Below are 18,233 nucleotides of genomic sequence, written 5' to 3'. Positions count from 1 at the left end.
CCCCTGAACAACAGCCGCGCGCCGGTGGTCTTTATTTAATCTCCTGCGTCCGTCTGAGAGGAGCTGAAGAGAGTCTGCAGGTGAGAGGAGGTGAAGAGGAGCTGGAGCTGCTGCTCCTCCTCAGGTGATTCATTTGCTCTGCCTCGTTTAGCGTCTCCAAACGAGGTCACCTGAGGAGGAGCTCCGCCCCCAGAGCCATTTCCTCCACCACGGACGTTTAAAAACAGCTCCTGCGTCCCGCCGTGGAGATTTAGCTCACGGCTGGTTCCTTCTGCTCCATTATGTTCCTCACCGCAAGAACCGAACCTGACAGTCAGAAAGTTCTCCCTCAAAGTGACGCTTCAGCAGAAACTCAAATTCACGAAATTTTCCACCTGAACTTTGTAAGTCTGCTTCTCTGTTTTTGTGCTGCGATGCTAATGTTGCTAACAAACAATGGAAGTCTATGTAAACAATTAGCCAATTAGCATAATGCTAACTGCATGCCCAAATCATCCTATACTTGCATCAAACAGTGCTGAAGGGCAAGTCCACAGATTTTTCAAAATCTCTGCCAAATTCAAATGGTAAGTCATTCACAGTGGGGATCTTTATAGTTTCCTTTAAAGAGCAAAGTTGATTAGATTCATCATGAGGAGAGAAAGAGAGGAAGGAAGGATGTGGAAAGAATATGAACAGAAAGAGAAGAGAGAGATGAGGGGAAGAGAAGGAGGAAACAGTGAGATGGAGAGAAAGTCTGTGAAAGTGTGCAAAAGGAAAGAGGGATGCAGAAGAGAGAGAGACATGCCAAAAGGAGAAAAGGAAAGATGGAGGGAAGGCAGGGAAGAAAAGAGAAGAGAAAGAAAGAAAAGGAGAGAGAGCAAAAAAGAGAAATAGATGTAAAAAAGAGAAAAGAAAGGATGGAATGAAAGCAGGAAAGAAAAGTGAGAAAGATGTGGAAAGAGAAAGAGAGAGATGCCAAAAAGTGAAAAAAAGAGGAAATGAAAAGGAACAAAGAAAGGAGGGATGTAGAAAAAACAGAGAGAGAGAGAGAGAAAGAGAGAAGGATGAAGTGAAGGCAGGAAAGAAAAGAGAAGGAGAACAAAAACGGAGAGAACAAGAGAAAGGAGGGATGTGGAATGAAGAAAAACGTTCTGTATAGCACCCAAATAGGTTCTGCTATTGTTACAGGCTTCACGTTGTAACAATAGAAGAACCCTTTTTGGTGCCATATAGAACCTTTTTCAAAAAGGTTCCATACAGAACCGTCTACAGCACATTCTCCATCATCTGAAGAACCATTTCATGAAGCAAAAAACCCTATACTCATGCAAAGGGTTCTTTGAGTGTTCTATGTAGCACCCAAAAGGGTTCTACTATAGTTACAATGGACAAGCCTATAACAATAGGAGAACCTTTTTGGGTGCTATATACAACACTTTTCAAAAAGGTTCTATACAGAACCATCTACAGCACATTCTCCATCAATCTGAAGAACCCTCTCACAATGCAGAGAACCCTTTGAACATGCAAAGGGTTCTTTGAGTGTTCACGGTTCTATATAGCACCAAAAAGGGTCCTGCTATAGTTACGATGTCAAGCCTGTAACAATAGAAGAACCCTTTTGGTGCTATATAGAACCCTTTTCAAAAAGGTTCTATACAGAACCATCTACAGCACATTCTGCATCAATCTGAAGAACCCTTTCATGAGGCAAAGAACAGTTTAATCATGCAAAGGGTTCTTTGAGTGTTCAGAGTTCTATATAGCACCAAAAAGGGTTCTGCTATAGTTACGATGTGAAGCCTGTAACAGTAGAAGAATGCTTTTTGCTGCTATATAGAACCATTTTCTTTACTAGAACCCTGGAGAACCATCTTTAAGTGTGCACATTTCGTGTAAGAGGGCCGATCGTTGGCTGAACTATGGCTTTAATCGCAGGGAACGCCTCGCGGTCTCGACCTGACTGCATCAGTCAGAACCATCAACAGGTAGAAATGAAGACAAAGCAGGTTTTGACGGTTCTGTCCGCTTTAAAGCGGTTCTCTGCCCTCCCCCTCTTTTCTCTCGGGTGGGAGAAGTGTACCTCGTCTGGCGCCCGGGTCAATCCTGAGCTTAAAGCTGTTCTAATCACAGCCACTCTGACATCTCACACAGCCGCCAATTATCAGCACCAGGGGAACAAAAACCACGAGCGAGAGAGCCACGCCGAGAGGAGAGAGAGGAGAAGAGAAGAAAGGAGAGCGAAAAAAGTAGAGAGAGGAGAGGCTGGGGGGGAAAAAAGAGAGGGGAAAAAAAAACTGAATCTGACCAAGAGAAAGACAGAGCGGTAGTTTGAGAGAGAAAGAGTGAGAGAGAGAAAGAGTGAGAGAGAGAGAGAGAGAGAGAGATAGAGAATGGGTTTGGAGAGACATCCGTCGATAATGACAGATTACTGTAATTCAGCCTGTCAGGAGCATCGACCTGCAACTCACGCCAATCAATAACACACACACACACACACACACACACACACACACACACACACACACACACAGATGGGTGAGATCGCTGCGAGCGAAGACTCAAGCTGGGCCAAACAATCTCTCTGGCTTGGAGGACATGCTAGATGAGAATCACTCCCCTCCTCCTCCTACTCTCTCTCCTTTTTCTCTTTCTCTCTCTCTCTTTTCTCTCTCTGCCTTCGCTTTGTTTTCCTGTAGCAGAGTCTTCTGAAAAAGACAGGAGAGCTTTTAGACCCAGGTTGCAGATCAGAGCTACAATCAGATTTAAACTTACAGAATATACGTAATATGTTAATACTAGAGCTCTCAAACGAGTCAAATCATCATGACTAATCGTTTTATTTTGTGTAGTTAATGTAGATGAATCACTTTTGCTCTAATTTGAGCCTAAAAAAGATCTGTTTCCCTTTTACAAGTAAGAAATGTGTTTATTACTTTAATACTAGGGCTCTGAGTGATTCAAATAATCAAAATTAATTGCCTTCTTTTTTGTAGTTAATTGCGATTAATCGAACACTTTTGCTCAAATCTGAGCCTAAAGAAAGATTTGATTCCATTTTAAAAATATGTAAAAGAAAGAAATGTATTACTTTAATACTAGAGCTCTGAAATGGTTTAAATAATCATGATTAATCGCTTTCTTTGGTGCAGTTAATGTAGATGAATCGGTCACTTTTGCTCAAATTTGAGCCTAAAATTGCATTTAAAAGCAAGAAATGTATTTATTACTTTAACACTAGGGCTCTCAAATTGCGATTATTTGCATCCTTACATGTATTTAATCATGATTAATCTGCCTCATTTGCTAAATTTAAGCCTCAAGAAAGATTTGTTTACATTTTAAAAGCATTTAAAAGCAGGAAATGTATTTATTACTTTAATACTAGGGCTCTCAAATGGTTCAAATAATCACGATTAATTGCCTTCTTTTGTTCAGTTAATCGCAATTAATCTGTCTCATTTGCTCAAATTTGAGCCTAAAAAAAGATTCGTTTCCATTTTACAAGCATGCAGAAGAAAGAAAAATGTATTTATTGCTTTAATATTAGGGCTTTCAAATGTTTCAAATAATTAATCATGATTAGTTTAGTGCAGTTAATCGCGATTAATCTGTCTCATTTGCTCAAATTTGAGCCTAAAGAAAGATTTGATTCCATTTTAAAAACATGTAAAAGCAAAAAATTTATTTATCACTTTAATACTAGGACTCTGAAATTGTGATTATTTGCAGTATTTTGTGTAGTCAATCATGATTAATCTGTCATTTACTCAAATGTGAGCCTAAAGAAAGATTTGGACTCTCAAATTATGATTATCCGCATCCTTTTGTGTAGTTTATCATGATTAATTTATCTCATTTGCTGAAATTTAAGGCTAATGAAAGATCTTAAAGCTTTTAAAAGCAAGAAATGCATTTTGAATACATACTTTAAATATAATACTCTCAAATGATTCGATTAATCATGATTAATCATGATTTTTTTTGCAGTTACTCACAATTAATCTCTCGTTTGCTCAAATTTGAGCCTAAAGAAAGATTTGTTTCCGATTTAATAATTTAGTAACATTATTTTCATCATATGAATGCAAAACATGAATATTAAAGTATATAATGCCTGTTACACACCCTCCACTCCTCAGTCCACACAGTTTACTGAAACTACACAGCAGCCTGTCCTGAAAGCCCACAAGCTTACATTTACATAGATATCTATCTTGGCCTACAGCAGTTTAGCCCCGCCCACTCGCACTGAAGTTATAAGGAGTGTTTCAGTCCAGACTGCTTTCTGAATGAGGGAGAACACGGAGCAGCCAATCAGAACAGAGCTCATTTACATACACTGGAATAAAGAGAGGCGGGGAAATGATCATGTGAACTGAATTATGACTGTTTTTGGTACATAAACTCACCAACACTCAAAAATCAAATATGAACATAAAAAATGAGACGAAAGTAGCAACCTGGCCGTTCAACTACTCAACCTGCTACACTTTCCAGACTGAAGAAATAAGAGGAGAAATCAGAGGTGATTTACCTGCAGCACTCAAGGCATCATGAGAAACACAAAAAAGGGAAAATGTCACTTAAATATCAGAGAATATGTCACTCTGAGGGGCCGCGGACCGCTTAAATTAGATATGAAGAGAGAGCGCATCGTTCAGAGGCAATAATAATGAGTGAGAGGGATGAAGAAGATTGAGCAGTGGGTACAGAGACAGAGAGCGAGAGCGAGAGAGAGAGAGAGAGAGAGAGAGAGAGAGAGAGAGAGAGAGAGAGAAGCAGAGTAAATAGGTAGAGAATGATTGTGAGAGTAAATGGCTGTGCATGCGGGTTGGTGTGATGAAGAGATCAGAGCGATTCCATCACCTGAGCTCAGACTCCACATCTGCACAAATAAAACATCAATAATTATCGAACGGCCCCAACGTCTACCTGCTCTCCGAGCTTCAGCCACCGGCTCAAAGATTCAGCCGCCAGTCAATTACACACACACACACACACACACACACACACACACACACACACACACACACACTTGTTCTCAGACCCTGTCAGGACGTGGAGTCTTACTTTTATATTACAAAGTACAGCTGCACAATATACTGTCTGTTCGTTCTTATCATGGTCTTTGCAATTCTGATATCACTGAAGACTGAAAACATGCAAATCAGTGTCTTATACATATTTATAAACACCGACCAGCCACTTTATTAAGTCCACCTACTTGTATCTACACTCACTGTCCATTTTATCAGCTCCACTGACCATACAGGAGCACTTTGTAGGCATTATTACAGACTGTAGTCCGCCTGTGCGACAGCATATTACAGTCGTCTTTCAGTGAAACTAAAGACAATATTGTTTTGACTGATACTAATGTGTTCCAAGATCGCAGCTCAATCTTTGGAGCGTTTTACAGCAGCTTCGCCCGAACAGTCAGAGCTGAGATGAGCCGAAGTGCTCAATGGAATCAGTGGACGCACAAATCAGAGGCGTTCCTGCTAAAAGTAAAAGTCCTGGTGAAAAAGGCTTGTGTGCCCATTTGTATTTAATCCCTGTGACTGTATAGTCAGTATGTGAGGAGATAAAGCGCCTGCTATGCTGCTCAATGCTCGATTCCTACTGGTAATCGCAGCATCGCTTCACTCCTTATTTGAATAAAGTTAAACTCTTGGTCTCGTCGCTGACTCCGCCCACTGTGCGTCGCCAACGTTCGTGCCGCCTCCTGCCGCCGGAAATTGCCAGCTCTCGTTGAAAATGAATTACCTCTGGCCACCTTGACGCATCGCATCGCTGCCGGTGTGAAGGTTGTGGAATTTGGTGATGGTGTAAAGTGTACTGTTGTGGTTTGTTGTAAGGTGTTTAATTATATCGTCCCCCCACCGAAGACCACCCTATCCCCCCTCAGAAGGAGCCGCTACGAAGCGGATTCAAAGAAATCTGACAATCAAGTGTATCGTATCACATTTGTTTCTCTGCATACTCTGTTAGCCCCCTTTTACCCTGTTCTTCAGTGGTCAGGACCCCCATGGACCCTCACAGAGCAGGTACTATTTGGGTGGTGGGTCATTCTCAGCACTGCAGTGACTCTGAAGTGGTGGTGGTGTGTTAGTGTGTGTTGTGCCGGAGTGAGTGGACCAGACTTGAACACATATGAAAACACACAAGTGTGTGCGCAAGGCGAGTCGATGCTGAATGTCCAGCAGAGAGAGCCGAAATAATTTATAAGATGTGCCGGGTTTTCAGCTGTGAAGTTTAAAATGGTTTATCGCACTTATTATTATTGCAGATACAAAACTTTTTATAACAGTTTTTATGACAGTGTGCAGCTGCTGCGTTACCTGGTTCTGAAACCCACGCAGGCTTTGCATTTCGGGTAAAAGGATACAAGTTCTGGTAGAGCGGGATGAGGGATTTTAGCGCTCGGCTGGCGTTTATGGCCGTGGCTCGCACCATCGTCGGCAAAATCTTCCCGTCCACTATAGCACCGTCAAACAAGGGGCCGAAAAACGGGACCTAAAGAAAGAGACGGAAATGTTTGTTTAAAAGAGTCAGAAATAACCATATGGACTCATATTCAACATTTTTCAACATTCAACATCCTTTATAACACAAGCACAGGGCCAAAAATGACCTAAAATTAAATGAAGCTGAAAAAAGTATTGCTTAGCTAAAATATTATTTTGAGTATTTCACAAAATGTCTCCATATGTGTGTAAAATGGTCCTAAATGTGCGAATAAGAACAAAAATGGCCCCCAAATTATCATTTCCTTTCACTGTTTATTTTCTTTTACTAGTATTTATTCAAATTAATATACACTGAACATTAGAAAAATGTCACTGTGATCGTTTTAAAGCACAGTATATACTAAGAATCAGCAAACAGCTGTTTTACTGTGGCTTTTTCTTTCTTAATTTAAAAGCAACACTGAACATCAAACATTACTTTCAACAGGTGGCGACATCAACATGCCGGCTTTCTGTGATTCGGTATCCTGGAATATTAAACCCACACGGTATCGTTACTCAGTTACACAAGCTGCAGTTTCTCCAGTGAGTTTTCGAGCTGCACTAAACTCTGATTGAAGGATACAGTCCCTCCTCTGGGTGGAGCCAATTCACAGTCTCAGCCGCCGCAGCACGGCAGAAGGAGGAGCAGACAGAGAAATTTTCACCTTCTAAATAGTGAAAACTCACGTCTCAAAGAGGTTTTAGGAGGAAAACATGCTCCCTCTCATGAATACAGGCACAAACTGTGTGTGTACAAAGTAAAAGTCATGAAAGCATACACACTTACCCTCACTCAACCTCACCTAACCTCACTTAACCTCACCTAACCTCACTTAACCTCACTCAACCTCACCTAACCTCACTTAACCTCACTTAACCTCACCTAACCTCACTTAACCTCACTTAACCTCACCTAACCTCACTTACCCTCACTCAACCTCACCTAACCTCACTTAACCTCACCTAACCTCACTTAACCTCACCTAACCTCACTCAACCTCACCTAACCTCACTTACCCTCACTCAACCTCACTTAACCTCACTTAAGAACATGTTTTTTGTTAATCAAGCAGCTCAACAGACTGTTAATGGGCTAACAGGCTATATAGATATAGAGATGTTCAGAATTGGGCTTTAAGTTGAAACACTGAATTGAATTGAATGAATTACTTTAAAAATGGAACATAAAGCAAAAAAAAGTTCTGATTGTATGTGTAGCTGGGTTATTATCGCATTATTATCATGGGTGTTTTACGATAAAGAGAGGATGCTAATAAGGTAAAGGTTTCCACAACAAGCACTGTTATATAACGAGTGTTCCAGCATGTACATGATGATTATACCACACATTCTAACGCAGGATCTCAACACTGAACAGTCCCGCATGACATACAGTGAGAATCATTATCAGGACATTTTTTAATATTTATTTTTAAAAATTAATTTGTTGCAATATACACCGATCAGGCATAACATTCTGACCATGGATTTCTACGCTCATTGTCCATTTTATCAGCTCCACTTACTATATAGGTGCACTTTGTAGTTCTACAGTTACAGACTGTAGTCCATCTGTTTCTCTGATACTTTGTTAGCCCCCTTTTACCCTGTTCTTCAGTGGTCAGGACCCCCATGGACCCTCACAGAGCAGGTCCTATTTGGGTGGTGGATCATTCTCAGCACTGCCGTAACACTGACGTGGTGGTGGTGTGTTAGTGTGTGTTGCGCTGGTCTGAGTGGATCAGACACAGCAGTGCTGCTGGAGTTTTTAAACACCGTGTCCACTCTCTGTCCACTCTATTAGACACTCCTACCTTGTCAGTCCATCTTGTAGATGTAAAGTCAGAGACGATAGCTCATCTGCTGCAGCACAGTTTGTGTTGGTCATCCTCTAGTCCTTCATCAGTTGTCACAGGACGCTGCCCACAGGACGCTGTTGGCTGGATATATTTGGTTGGTGGACTATTCTCAGTCCAGCAGTGACACTGAGGTCTTTAAAAACTCCAGCAGCACTGCTGTGTCTGATCCACTCAGACCAGCGCAACACACACTAACACACCACCACCACGTCAGTGTTACTGCAGTGCTGAGAATGATCCACCACCCAAATAGTACCTGCTCTGTGAGGGTCCACTGCTGTTTTTAACAAACGACATTCATAACATATCTTTATGACATTAAAAACATACTTTAAATATCGAGATGATATTGTAAACCGTGATTTAAGGTCAGGTAATTATCGTAATAGGTTATTTCTGCCTAAAGGCACACTAACCCTGAGTGTGTCCACACATTTCCTGAAATAAACCCCAAACCGGCATCAAAGATGTTTCTTCTACAAACGAGCCGACAGACTGAAGTTCGACTCCTTCTTCCTGAAAAAGTGACATGAAACAGAAGTTGTGCTGAACGGGTCCTCGGACGGTGAAATGGGACCTAAATGGACTTTCATAAAAGCCAGGCTGCCGCTCTCCGCTATCGCTCCATCTTCCTGCTTTTTATTCGGACTGCAGGACGCACGTCTCGTCCATCCATCCACGCCGGAATTCGATTCTCAGAATCCTGCTCATTCAATTAGCGCAGACATAACTGAGCAGGAAGTCAGGGATTTGAGTGCAGATACGTTTCCACCGTCTCCGTATCGAGTGGTCAGTAGACTCCGTCTAACAGATTTCCAATAAAGCAGAAGTGCAGAAGACGCAGAGTTCCTCGAGTACTGATCTCTGCTCGGTATTTATTCTCTAAACAGACTGTGTAGCATCGTGAGTGAAGAACACAAAGTTTCCATTAGAACTTATTATTTCTAATTAACCTGTAGACCATCACTAGAGGTCCAACGATACGATATCATTCCAATACTTGCGAAACGATATGATTCTGTGGTGTTTTAACGTTTTCTGATATCCTCATGTTGTGATACGACACACTGTGATGTCCAGAAAACTCTGGATTTTATATTACTCTGTATATAAACTATTATACGGCTGTGATGGAACGTTTTTTTCTTACCGCGATGAAAAAGCGACGTATTCCCCACGGATTGGCGCCCACCCCCCAACGGAGGGGGCAATCACCACAGTCCAGGCTTGATTCTGTCTAACTGCTGCTCTGCTGACACAAGTTTAGATGATACACACTAAAGTCTGACAGAGAGAGAGTCGAGTGAGTGAGTGACAGAAAGCCCAAATCGAGCCTTTTCTGCGTTCTGCCGCTATGTTGGTACTTCGCTCCTCTCGCAAAGGACTCAGAGACTCCCAGCTGCTGCTGCTGGTCTGAGGTTGTGCCTCCTCCTGAGGCAGGTGTGCTGCTGCTGAGTCCGGCAAACGCAGCAGGATGGCTCTTTTTAAGATGTATCTCAGATCAGACGTATTTCCTCGTGAGACGGACACCTCCTTCATACAAAGCGCAGCACACTGCTTTGTCGAAATTCGACCGGCTGTCCTGTCGTCTGGTTCAAAGCCAAAGCGTGCCCAAACAGGCAATGTAACGTTTGGCTTAGGAACTAGATTCGTTATTATCATCAAATAACGTCAGCCGGCTCGCATCAACTGTACGGGCAACACCACGTGAGAGAGGTGTGTTCGCTACAAGAACCGGCAATTAAAATCCAACTCCAGCTGTTTACATTATGCTCCTGTCTCATGTCTGAGCACAGTGTGTGTGTATATACACTGATCTCATCTCGGTCTCAACATTAAACTAGTGTTGGTTACTTGAGTCTGATCTCGAAAGCATGAATTAACGGTCTCATTTCGGTCTCCACATCATCTGGACTCCTCGTCTCATTTCGGTCTCCACATCATCTGGACTCTGTCTCGTCTCATTTCGGTCTCCACATCATCTGGACTCTGTCTCGTCTCATTTCGGTCTCCACATCATCTGGACTCTCCCATTTTGGTCTCCACATCATCCGGACTCTCCCATTTTGGTCTCCACATCATCCGGACTCTGTCTCGTCTCATCTCGGTCTCCACATCATCTGGACTCTGTCTCGTCTCATCTCGGTCTCCACATCATCCGGACTCTCTCATTTCGGTCTCCACATCATCTGGACTCTGTCTCGTCTCATTTCGGTCTCCACATCATCTGGACTCTGTCTCGTCTCATCTCGGTCTCCACATCATCTGGACTCTGTCTCGTCTCATTTCGGTCTCCACATCATCTGGACTCTCTCATTTCGGTCTCCACATCATCTGGACTCTGTCTCGTCTCATTTCGGTCTCCACATCATCTAGACTCTCATTTCGGTCTCCACATCATCTGGACTCTGTCTTGTCTCATTTCGGTCTCCACATCATCTGGACTCTCTCATTTCGGTCTCCACATCATCTGGACTCTGTCTTGTCTCATTTCGGTCTCCACATCATCTGGACTCTGTCTTGTCTCATTTCGGTCTCCACATCATCTGGACTCTCTCATTTCGGTCTCCACATCATCTGGACTCTCTCATTTCGGTCTCCACATCATCTGGACTCTGTCTCGTCTCGGTCTCAACATTAAACTAGTGCTGGGTACTCGAGTCTGGTCTCGAAGGCGTAAATGAATGGTCTTGTCTCTGTGTCAACATCATTTAGCCTCGTTTTGGTCTCGACATTATTTGGACTCCACCTCGTCACTGTCTTAACGAGACTGACTAAACATTGCAGCCCAATATTTCTACTTAGAATTTCTTTTCTAACTTCTGAACAGGATGCAACACAGAGAGCGAAGGTTCTGTAACTGAAGGCTGGACTTACCTCTGGCTTTTTGATGATCTGGATGCTGTACATGTGGTTCTTCATTGGGTAAATGATGATGAGGACGTCTCCAAACTCCGTGGGGATGATGCCTCTCCTGTAGTCCCGCGTGTGCTCTGACCACACGATGTGAACCTCATCATTCCCCAAGTGCCTCAACTACGAAAGAGAGAGATAATAACATATTAATATAATAATAATAATAATATCAAATAAATATCAACATATCTAAACGACAGATACAGAAATATTCATACTAGATATTAGATAATGCATAAATACTAAATAATTCATAGAAACTAATGAATATTTTGTAGTACTTACTGAATAATTCATGAAATTACAGAATAAATTCACAGTGGAAACTGAATAATTCATGAAGGTTAGTAAATATTTGTCTTAAAGGGTCCATATGATGGAAACTGAAGTAAAAGAGTTGATGTGGTAGATGTTCTGTTCACTCCCCGGTTTACAGAAAATAACCTGCAAAAAGAGCCTTTATTCTGATTGTTTTTGTGACGTCATGAAAACCAGCTCATTTACATACATCTAGCTTTTAAACATAATAAAAACATTCTTATCAAAGGAAAATCAAATCAAGGAAAATTAAGTCGCAGTTATGTTCTGGCGCCTCAGGCACCACTTAAGGTGGAACGGGAAAATTCGAATGAGAAGCGACTTCAGCCTCGTGACTTTTTAGTGTTTGTCAGTTTTTGTTGCAGATTAAACGTATCAGGAAACCAGCTGGAGTGATTATAAACACTAATAAGTCCATTCGTCTCCAAATTATCGATGTTCATCTTAAATCTCTCTCTTTGCCGTTTCGTTAACTACTAGCTGGGCGAGACTGTTGTCTGTGTTGCTATGGTGACCAGCAGTCTGCGCTGATCTTCAGGGTTAAAGGGTGAATTAGCAGTTCTACATTAACTCCAGAGTTTTAGACCATTTACTGTTAAACTGTGTTGAACGATCAGCAGAGCTTTATTTTACTGTAAAGGAGGATTATTTTATTATTACCTACTAATCTGATTCTGCTGTGGAGCCACAACAGGGCAGTAAAAGAGCCGCATGCAGCTCTGGAGCCACATGTTACCAAGAACTGAATTAAAATGTCAGTTTTTAAAATAGAAATAGAATATTTTATTACCTCTCTTAAAGTGTTAAATGACAAAAAGAGCAACCCTGTCCTCAGATATCTATTTTGCAGTATATATTTTAATTTCCCTGATGTCTGATTGTCATTATTTTGTCTTTTTTAAATTTAGTTTTTATGTATCTGTTGTTTGTTTGTCTGACTTTCATTTTCTTATTTTAGAGTATTTTGCTGCTGTTAATTTACCCATTTAGTGTAGTAGTGGTGTATGTTGTAGTCATGTGTGATATACCCTGTTCTACAGTGGTCAGGACCCCCATGGACCCTCACAGAGCAGGTACTATTTGGGTGGTGGATCATTCTCAGCACTGCAGTAACACTGACGTGGTGGTGGTGTGTTAGTGTGTGTTGTGCTGGTCTGAGTGGATCAGACACAGCAGTGCTACTGGAGTTTTTACACACTGTGTCCACTCACTGTCCACTCTATTAGACACTCCTACCTTGTCAGTCCACCTTGTAGATGTAAAGTCAGAGACGATAGCTCATCTGCTGCTGCACAGTTTGTGTTGGTCATCCTCTAGTCCTTCGTCAGTGGTCAAAGGACGCTGCCCACAGGACACTGTTGGCTGGATATTTTTGATTGGTGGACTACTCTCAGTCCAGCAGTGACACCGAGGTGTTTAAAAACTGCAGCAGCACTGCTGTGTCTGATCCACTTATACCAGCACAACACACAGTAACACACCACCACCACGTCAGTGTTACTGCAGTGCTGAGAATGATCCACCACCCAAATAGTACCTGCTCTGTGAGGGTCCATGGGGGTCCTGACCACTGAAGAACAGGGTAAAAGGGGGCTAACAAAGTATCAGAGAAACAGATGGACTACAGTCTGTAACTGTAGAACTACAAAGTGCACCTATATAGTAAGTGGAGCTGATAAAATGAGCATAGAAACAAGGTGGTGGTCAGAATGTTATGCCTGATCCTTTAATATTAGTAACTACACAATAATAATACTGCACATTTAAAGGGTTCATATGATCGTCAATAAAGCTCTGAGTTGAGATGAGAAACAGATTGAGCCTTGAGCACAGAGTGAAATTCAAAGGCTCCTTCAAACCTGTTCTCATATTTATCCTCTCCAGTTTAAAGGTGAGAGCGTGACTGCGGCGCTGTGCGTTCTGACCACTGGCCGTCCGCTACGCTGCTATTAACCTTGAGTAGTGACAGATACGATGGGGGCCAGGCGCTGCCTCCCAATGCCCCACATCCATCTTCTACTGCTCACTCCATCTTCCAAAGCGCACTCCATCTTCCACGCCTCACTCAATCACGCCGCGGCCGTGGACTCAGAGGGACGGCGCCAACCTTTACACACCCAATCACACGCCCTGCAGCGCTAACCAGCCTCCACTCTCAGCCAGCTAACAACAGCCAGGCCGACTTTTATTCCAGGCTGAAACAACTCAGTAAAGATCTCCTACAAAATGTTGCTATCACTTACAGCTGGAGCTGAGCGATACGGCAAAAATATAATATCACAATACTTTAAGAACTTTTCACGATACATGATACACAATGACATTTCTTTTTTCTGACATCTGATCAACTGAAAGACAAAAAAGGACTAAAAGTGCCACATTTAAAAATATACTATCAAAACCAATGGATACAAAGATTTATATTCAACACTTCCCATCCTGCGCTGCCATAATTCCAGTAAAACAGGACTAATTATGCTCTCTTTGTAATGAAACATGCAGCTGGTCAGTGATTTTTAAGTACTGACGATGACCATGATTAAGTTCCAACATTAGCATTTTCTCTTTATTTTGTTAGAATATTGTTATTGTGCCTTTAAGACTGATGTATGTAAATGAGGTATGTTCTGAATGGCTGGCTTGTCTTGTGCCTCATTCTAAAAGCTGTTAAGTTGGGACTCAAAGTTAAGACTGACATTCTCAGGGCTAAACTGGTGTAGGCTGAATGGGTGGGGCTAAACTGCTGTAGGCTGAATGGGTGGGGCTAAACCGCTGTAGGACGAATGGGTGGGGCCAAACTGCTGTAGGACGAATGGGTGGGGCCAAACTGCTTTAGGCTAAATGGGTGGAGCTAAACTGCTGTAGACTGAATAGGTGGGGCTAAACCGCTGTAGGACGAATGGGTGGGGCTAAACTGCTGTAGGACGAATGGGTGGGGCTAAACTGCTGTAGGCTGAATGGGTGGAGCTAAACTGCTGTACGCTGAATGGGCGGAGCTCTAGGATGAATGGGTGGGGCTAAACTGCTGTAGGCTGTATGGGTGGGGCCAAACTGCTGTAGACTGAATAGGTGGGGCTAAACCGCTGTAGGACGAATGGGTGGGGCTAAACTGCTGTAGGCTGAATGGGTGGAGCTAAACTGCTGTACGCTGAATGGGCGGAGCTCTAGGATGAATGGGTGGGGCTAAACTGCTGTAGGCTGTATGGGTGGGGCCAAACTGCTGTAGGACAAATGGGTGGGGCTAAACTGCTGTAGGCCGAATGGGTGGGGCTAAACTGGTGTAGGCTGAATGGGTGGGGCTAAACTGGTGTAGGCTGAATGGGTGGAGCTAAACTGGTGTAGGCTGAATGGGTGGAGCTAAACTGGTGTAGGCTGAATGGGTGGGGCTAAACTGCTGTAGGCTGAATGGGTGGGGCTAAACTGCTGTAGGCCGAATGGGTGGGGCTAAACTGCTGTAGGCCGAATGGGTGGGGCTAAACTGCTGTAGGCCGAATGGGTGGGGCTAAACAGCTTTAGGCTAAATGGCTGGGGCTAAACTGCTGTAGGCCGAATGGGTGGGGCTAAACAGCTTTAGGCTAAATGGCTGGGGCTAAACTGCTGTAGCTGAATGGGTGGGGCTAAACTGCTGTAGGCTGAATGGGTGGTCATATGCAAACCTATTCTTGGTTGTGACATCACAACCATGATGAATTTAAAATGCAGCATCCATGTGTGGTCTCCATGAACTGTGAAGTGAAAGGAGCGGTTTGAAAGAAGCTCACATGCTGACATTAAACACTTTGACTTTCTATGTGAGGAAAGTTTGTTTTTCCAAGATAACGAGCGCTTTAATGTTCCTAAGTCTGGCCTGCGTTCCAGTCGCTCTGGGCACCGCTAACGCCAGCGCACTGTATTTAGTAAGAACAGCGTTTATTTGGGTTATTCTGGATTACATGTGGCCTCTTTCTTCTAATTCTGTGCAGACACTGCAGGCCTGGTTTCTGCACTGAACGAGCAAATTGGCGAGATTATGAAGCTCCTCTGTCTTCAAGCCCCGCCGAAGGAGGACGGCAGGGTGGCAGGGGCAGAGCAGGAGCGGCACAGGAAGCGCTGACCCCGAGCGAATGAATGAGTGAGTATTTGGGCGCTGGCAGCTGAGCCGACACGCTTTAGTGTCTGCTTAACATGGTTTAGCGTCGCTATCGGCTCATCTCGGTCCGGCTAGCGTTTCCAGCAGCCCCTGCAAATCCAATTTCGCCCTGAAGAGTCATGGTAGGCTCAGTGGCAGGGGGACAAGCCCAATCTAATTTAGGGCGGAATATGGCCGCGCGTGGCAGAAGGTCCCCTCGGCTCCCCCTTTAGGCCGCTAACAGAAGCACATCGCCCTCCGAGGGGCCATCTAACACTGCGCACTCAAATTACAGCTATGAATTACAGCAAACGCCTCGCGTGGCTAATGCCCACCGCCGCTGCCATTTCGTCTGAGGGGGAGCGCGCGTGTGTGTAACAAAACGATTTAGCCTTTATTGGAAGATAAGGCCGTTCTGGACTGTGCGATTGTCTTTCATCTCAGCCATCTTTGCTCCCATCTTTCATGGACCCTCTAAGAAACGTCCCTCTGCTCCGGCAGCCTGAATAAACACATACAAACCAACGGCTCAATTCAGTCGGCGCTCGTCTCTGTGGCCTACCGAAACGGCTAATGTCTCTCCGTCACTGATCCGACACAATCAGCCAGAAACCAACCATCCCTCTGCCCCTCCTTCAGTGTACACTCACTGGTCACTATAGACTGGCTAGCCTGTTAGCGAGCTGCTCTGCAGGTTCAGTAGGTTAGCAATGTAACAAACAATTATGCTGCTAACATCACTGAGCTACGTAAGATCACTGTTTTCCATATTAGATAAGAACCCAAAAATGACCAAATAGGCTGGACAGATGTTAGTATTCCTAAACCACCAATTCAAGTGTATTCAACATTTCTACATCATCAATTTAACAGCACTTTTACATCAATTCAACCATATTCCACATTTCCAAATCCACTCCCGTTCCATATTCCTAAATCGATCCAACCAGATCGCTAAAACATCAAATCAACTGTGTTCTGTATTCCTAGATCAATTCAATCCTAAACCAGTTCAACTGTATTCCTAAAGCATCAAGTCAACTGTATTCTCAAATCATTGATTTGAGGATGTTCTGCATTCCTAAATCACAGATTCAACTGTATTTATTTCATACACCTGAATTATCAGTTCAATCATATTCCATATTTCTACAGAATTCTACACAATTACTAATATTTCTAAACAATGTCTAAACATACCAAAAACAAACCGGAAATGACGCATCCAAACCAAGAACTAGAAAAAACACTACCAAGCTAAAAACTAAGAAACACACAAAACTACCAAAACGATACCAAGAACTACCAAAACCAAACCAAAAACTACCAAATCACACCAAGAACTACCAAAGCAAAAATGACCAACCTAAGACCTACCACACCAAAAAACTACCAAACCACACCAAAAACTACCAAACCACACCAAGAACTACCAAAGCAAAAATGACCAAACTAAGACCTACCACACCAAAAAAACTACCAAACCATTCCAAAAACTACCAAACCACACCAAAAACTACCAAAATAAAACCTACCACATACAAAACTACCAAACCATACCAAAATCTACCAAACCACACCAAGAACTAGTAAAATCAAACAAAAACTACCAAATCATATCAAGAACTACCAAAACCATACCAAGCATTAAAAACCAAAAACTACCAAACCACATCAAAATTAGCCAAACTTTACAAAACATACCAAAAATGATTAAACCATATCAAGAACCACCGAACACCATAAATAACAACCAAACCAAAAACTACCAAGCCACACCAAGAACTACCAAACCAACAATGCTAAACCAAACCACAAACAGTCAACCCTTACCAACACATCAAAAACTACCAAACTATACTAAAAATGATCAAACTATACCAGGAACTATGCCCCACACCTCCTCCTCACCCCCACATTAGTCCTGTTCATCGCTGTTGTCCAGGGGGCGCAATGGGACGACAGTGTATTACAAACAATCTCTCCAGCCTCGAACACAGTGGATGCACTTAATGTACCTGATTCTAATTTTGGCTCAATTCCTATGACTGTACACAACAGTGTGTGTTTTTCTTGTAATTGTGCGTAAGCAGTCACGCGATGGGTGACTGTGCATGAAATCAGAAAATAAGGAAAAACATTCTTAACTGTACTCAATCTTGTTTTCTTGTGTCTTTCACCTGTTATGACATAATCTGAGTGAGAAGCTGTTGAAATGTTAGCGATGAGACGAAAATGATGAATGAATGAGGAATTTTCTTTGAGCTTTTGACGGAAACGTCAGAGCAGAGAAAATCAACTGTACATCTACAGAATATCCTGTTTATGACGTGTGGGAGCTGCTCCATGTGAACACACTGTGCTGCTGCTGCTGTTGACTATGTAAACGGTACTGCAGGTTTTCTGCCAGCAGATTTTCAGGGGTTCTGTTTGACAGTGGTGGGCTTAAGCCGGTCCTGACGCTGCAGCAGCACTGATGCAGCAGGACAGGAGGACAGAGGAGCCGCTGTCTTCGCTTTGCTCAGCTGTGGGCAG

General features: G+C 43.0%; 1 protein-coding gene across 1 annotated transcript in view; it reads right to left on the bottom strand.

Annotated features, from left to right (window-relative positions):
* The window catches only part of ralgapa1 (Ral GTPase activating protein catalytic subunit alpha 1), a 154,782-nt gene that overhangs the window by 33,245 nt on the left and 103,304 nt on the right, over positions 1-18,233 (bottom strand). Inside the window, exons 39-40 of the mRNA XM_036593818.1 lie at positions 11,234-11,392; positions 6,374-6,501 (exon numbers count right to left, since the gene is read on the bottom strand). Coding sequence (XP_036449711.1) covers positions 6,374-6,501; positions 11,234-11,392 — 287 coding nt within the window. The remainder of the gene's footprint in view (positions 1-6,373; positions 6,502-11,233; positions 11,393-18,233) is intronic.

Source organism: Colossoma macropomum, unplaced genomic scaffold (assembly GCF_904425465.1).
Source record: "Colossoma macropomum unplaced genomic scaffold, Colossoma_macropomum, whole genome shotgun sequence".
In the NCBI taxonomy this organism is placed as follows: Eukaryota; Metazoa; Chordata; class Actinopteri; order Characiformes; family Serrasalmidae; genus Colossoma; species Colossoma macropomum.
Note: the sequence above shows the minus strand (reverse complement) of the source record. Positions and strands in the feature narration are given on the sequence as shown.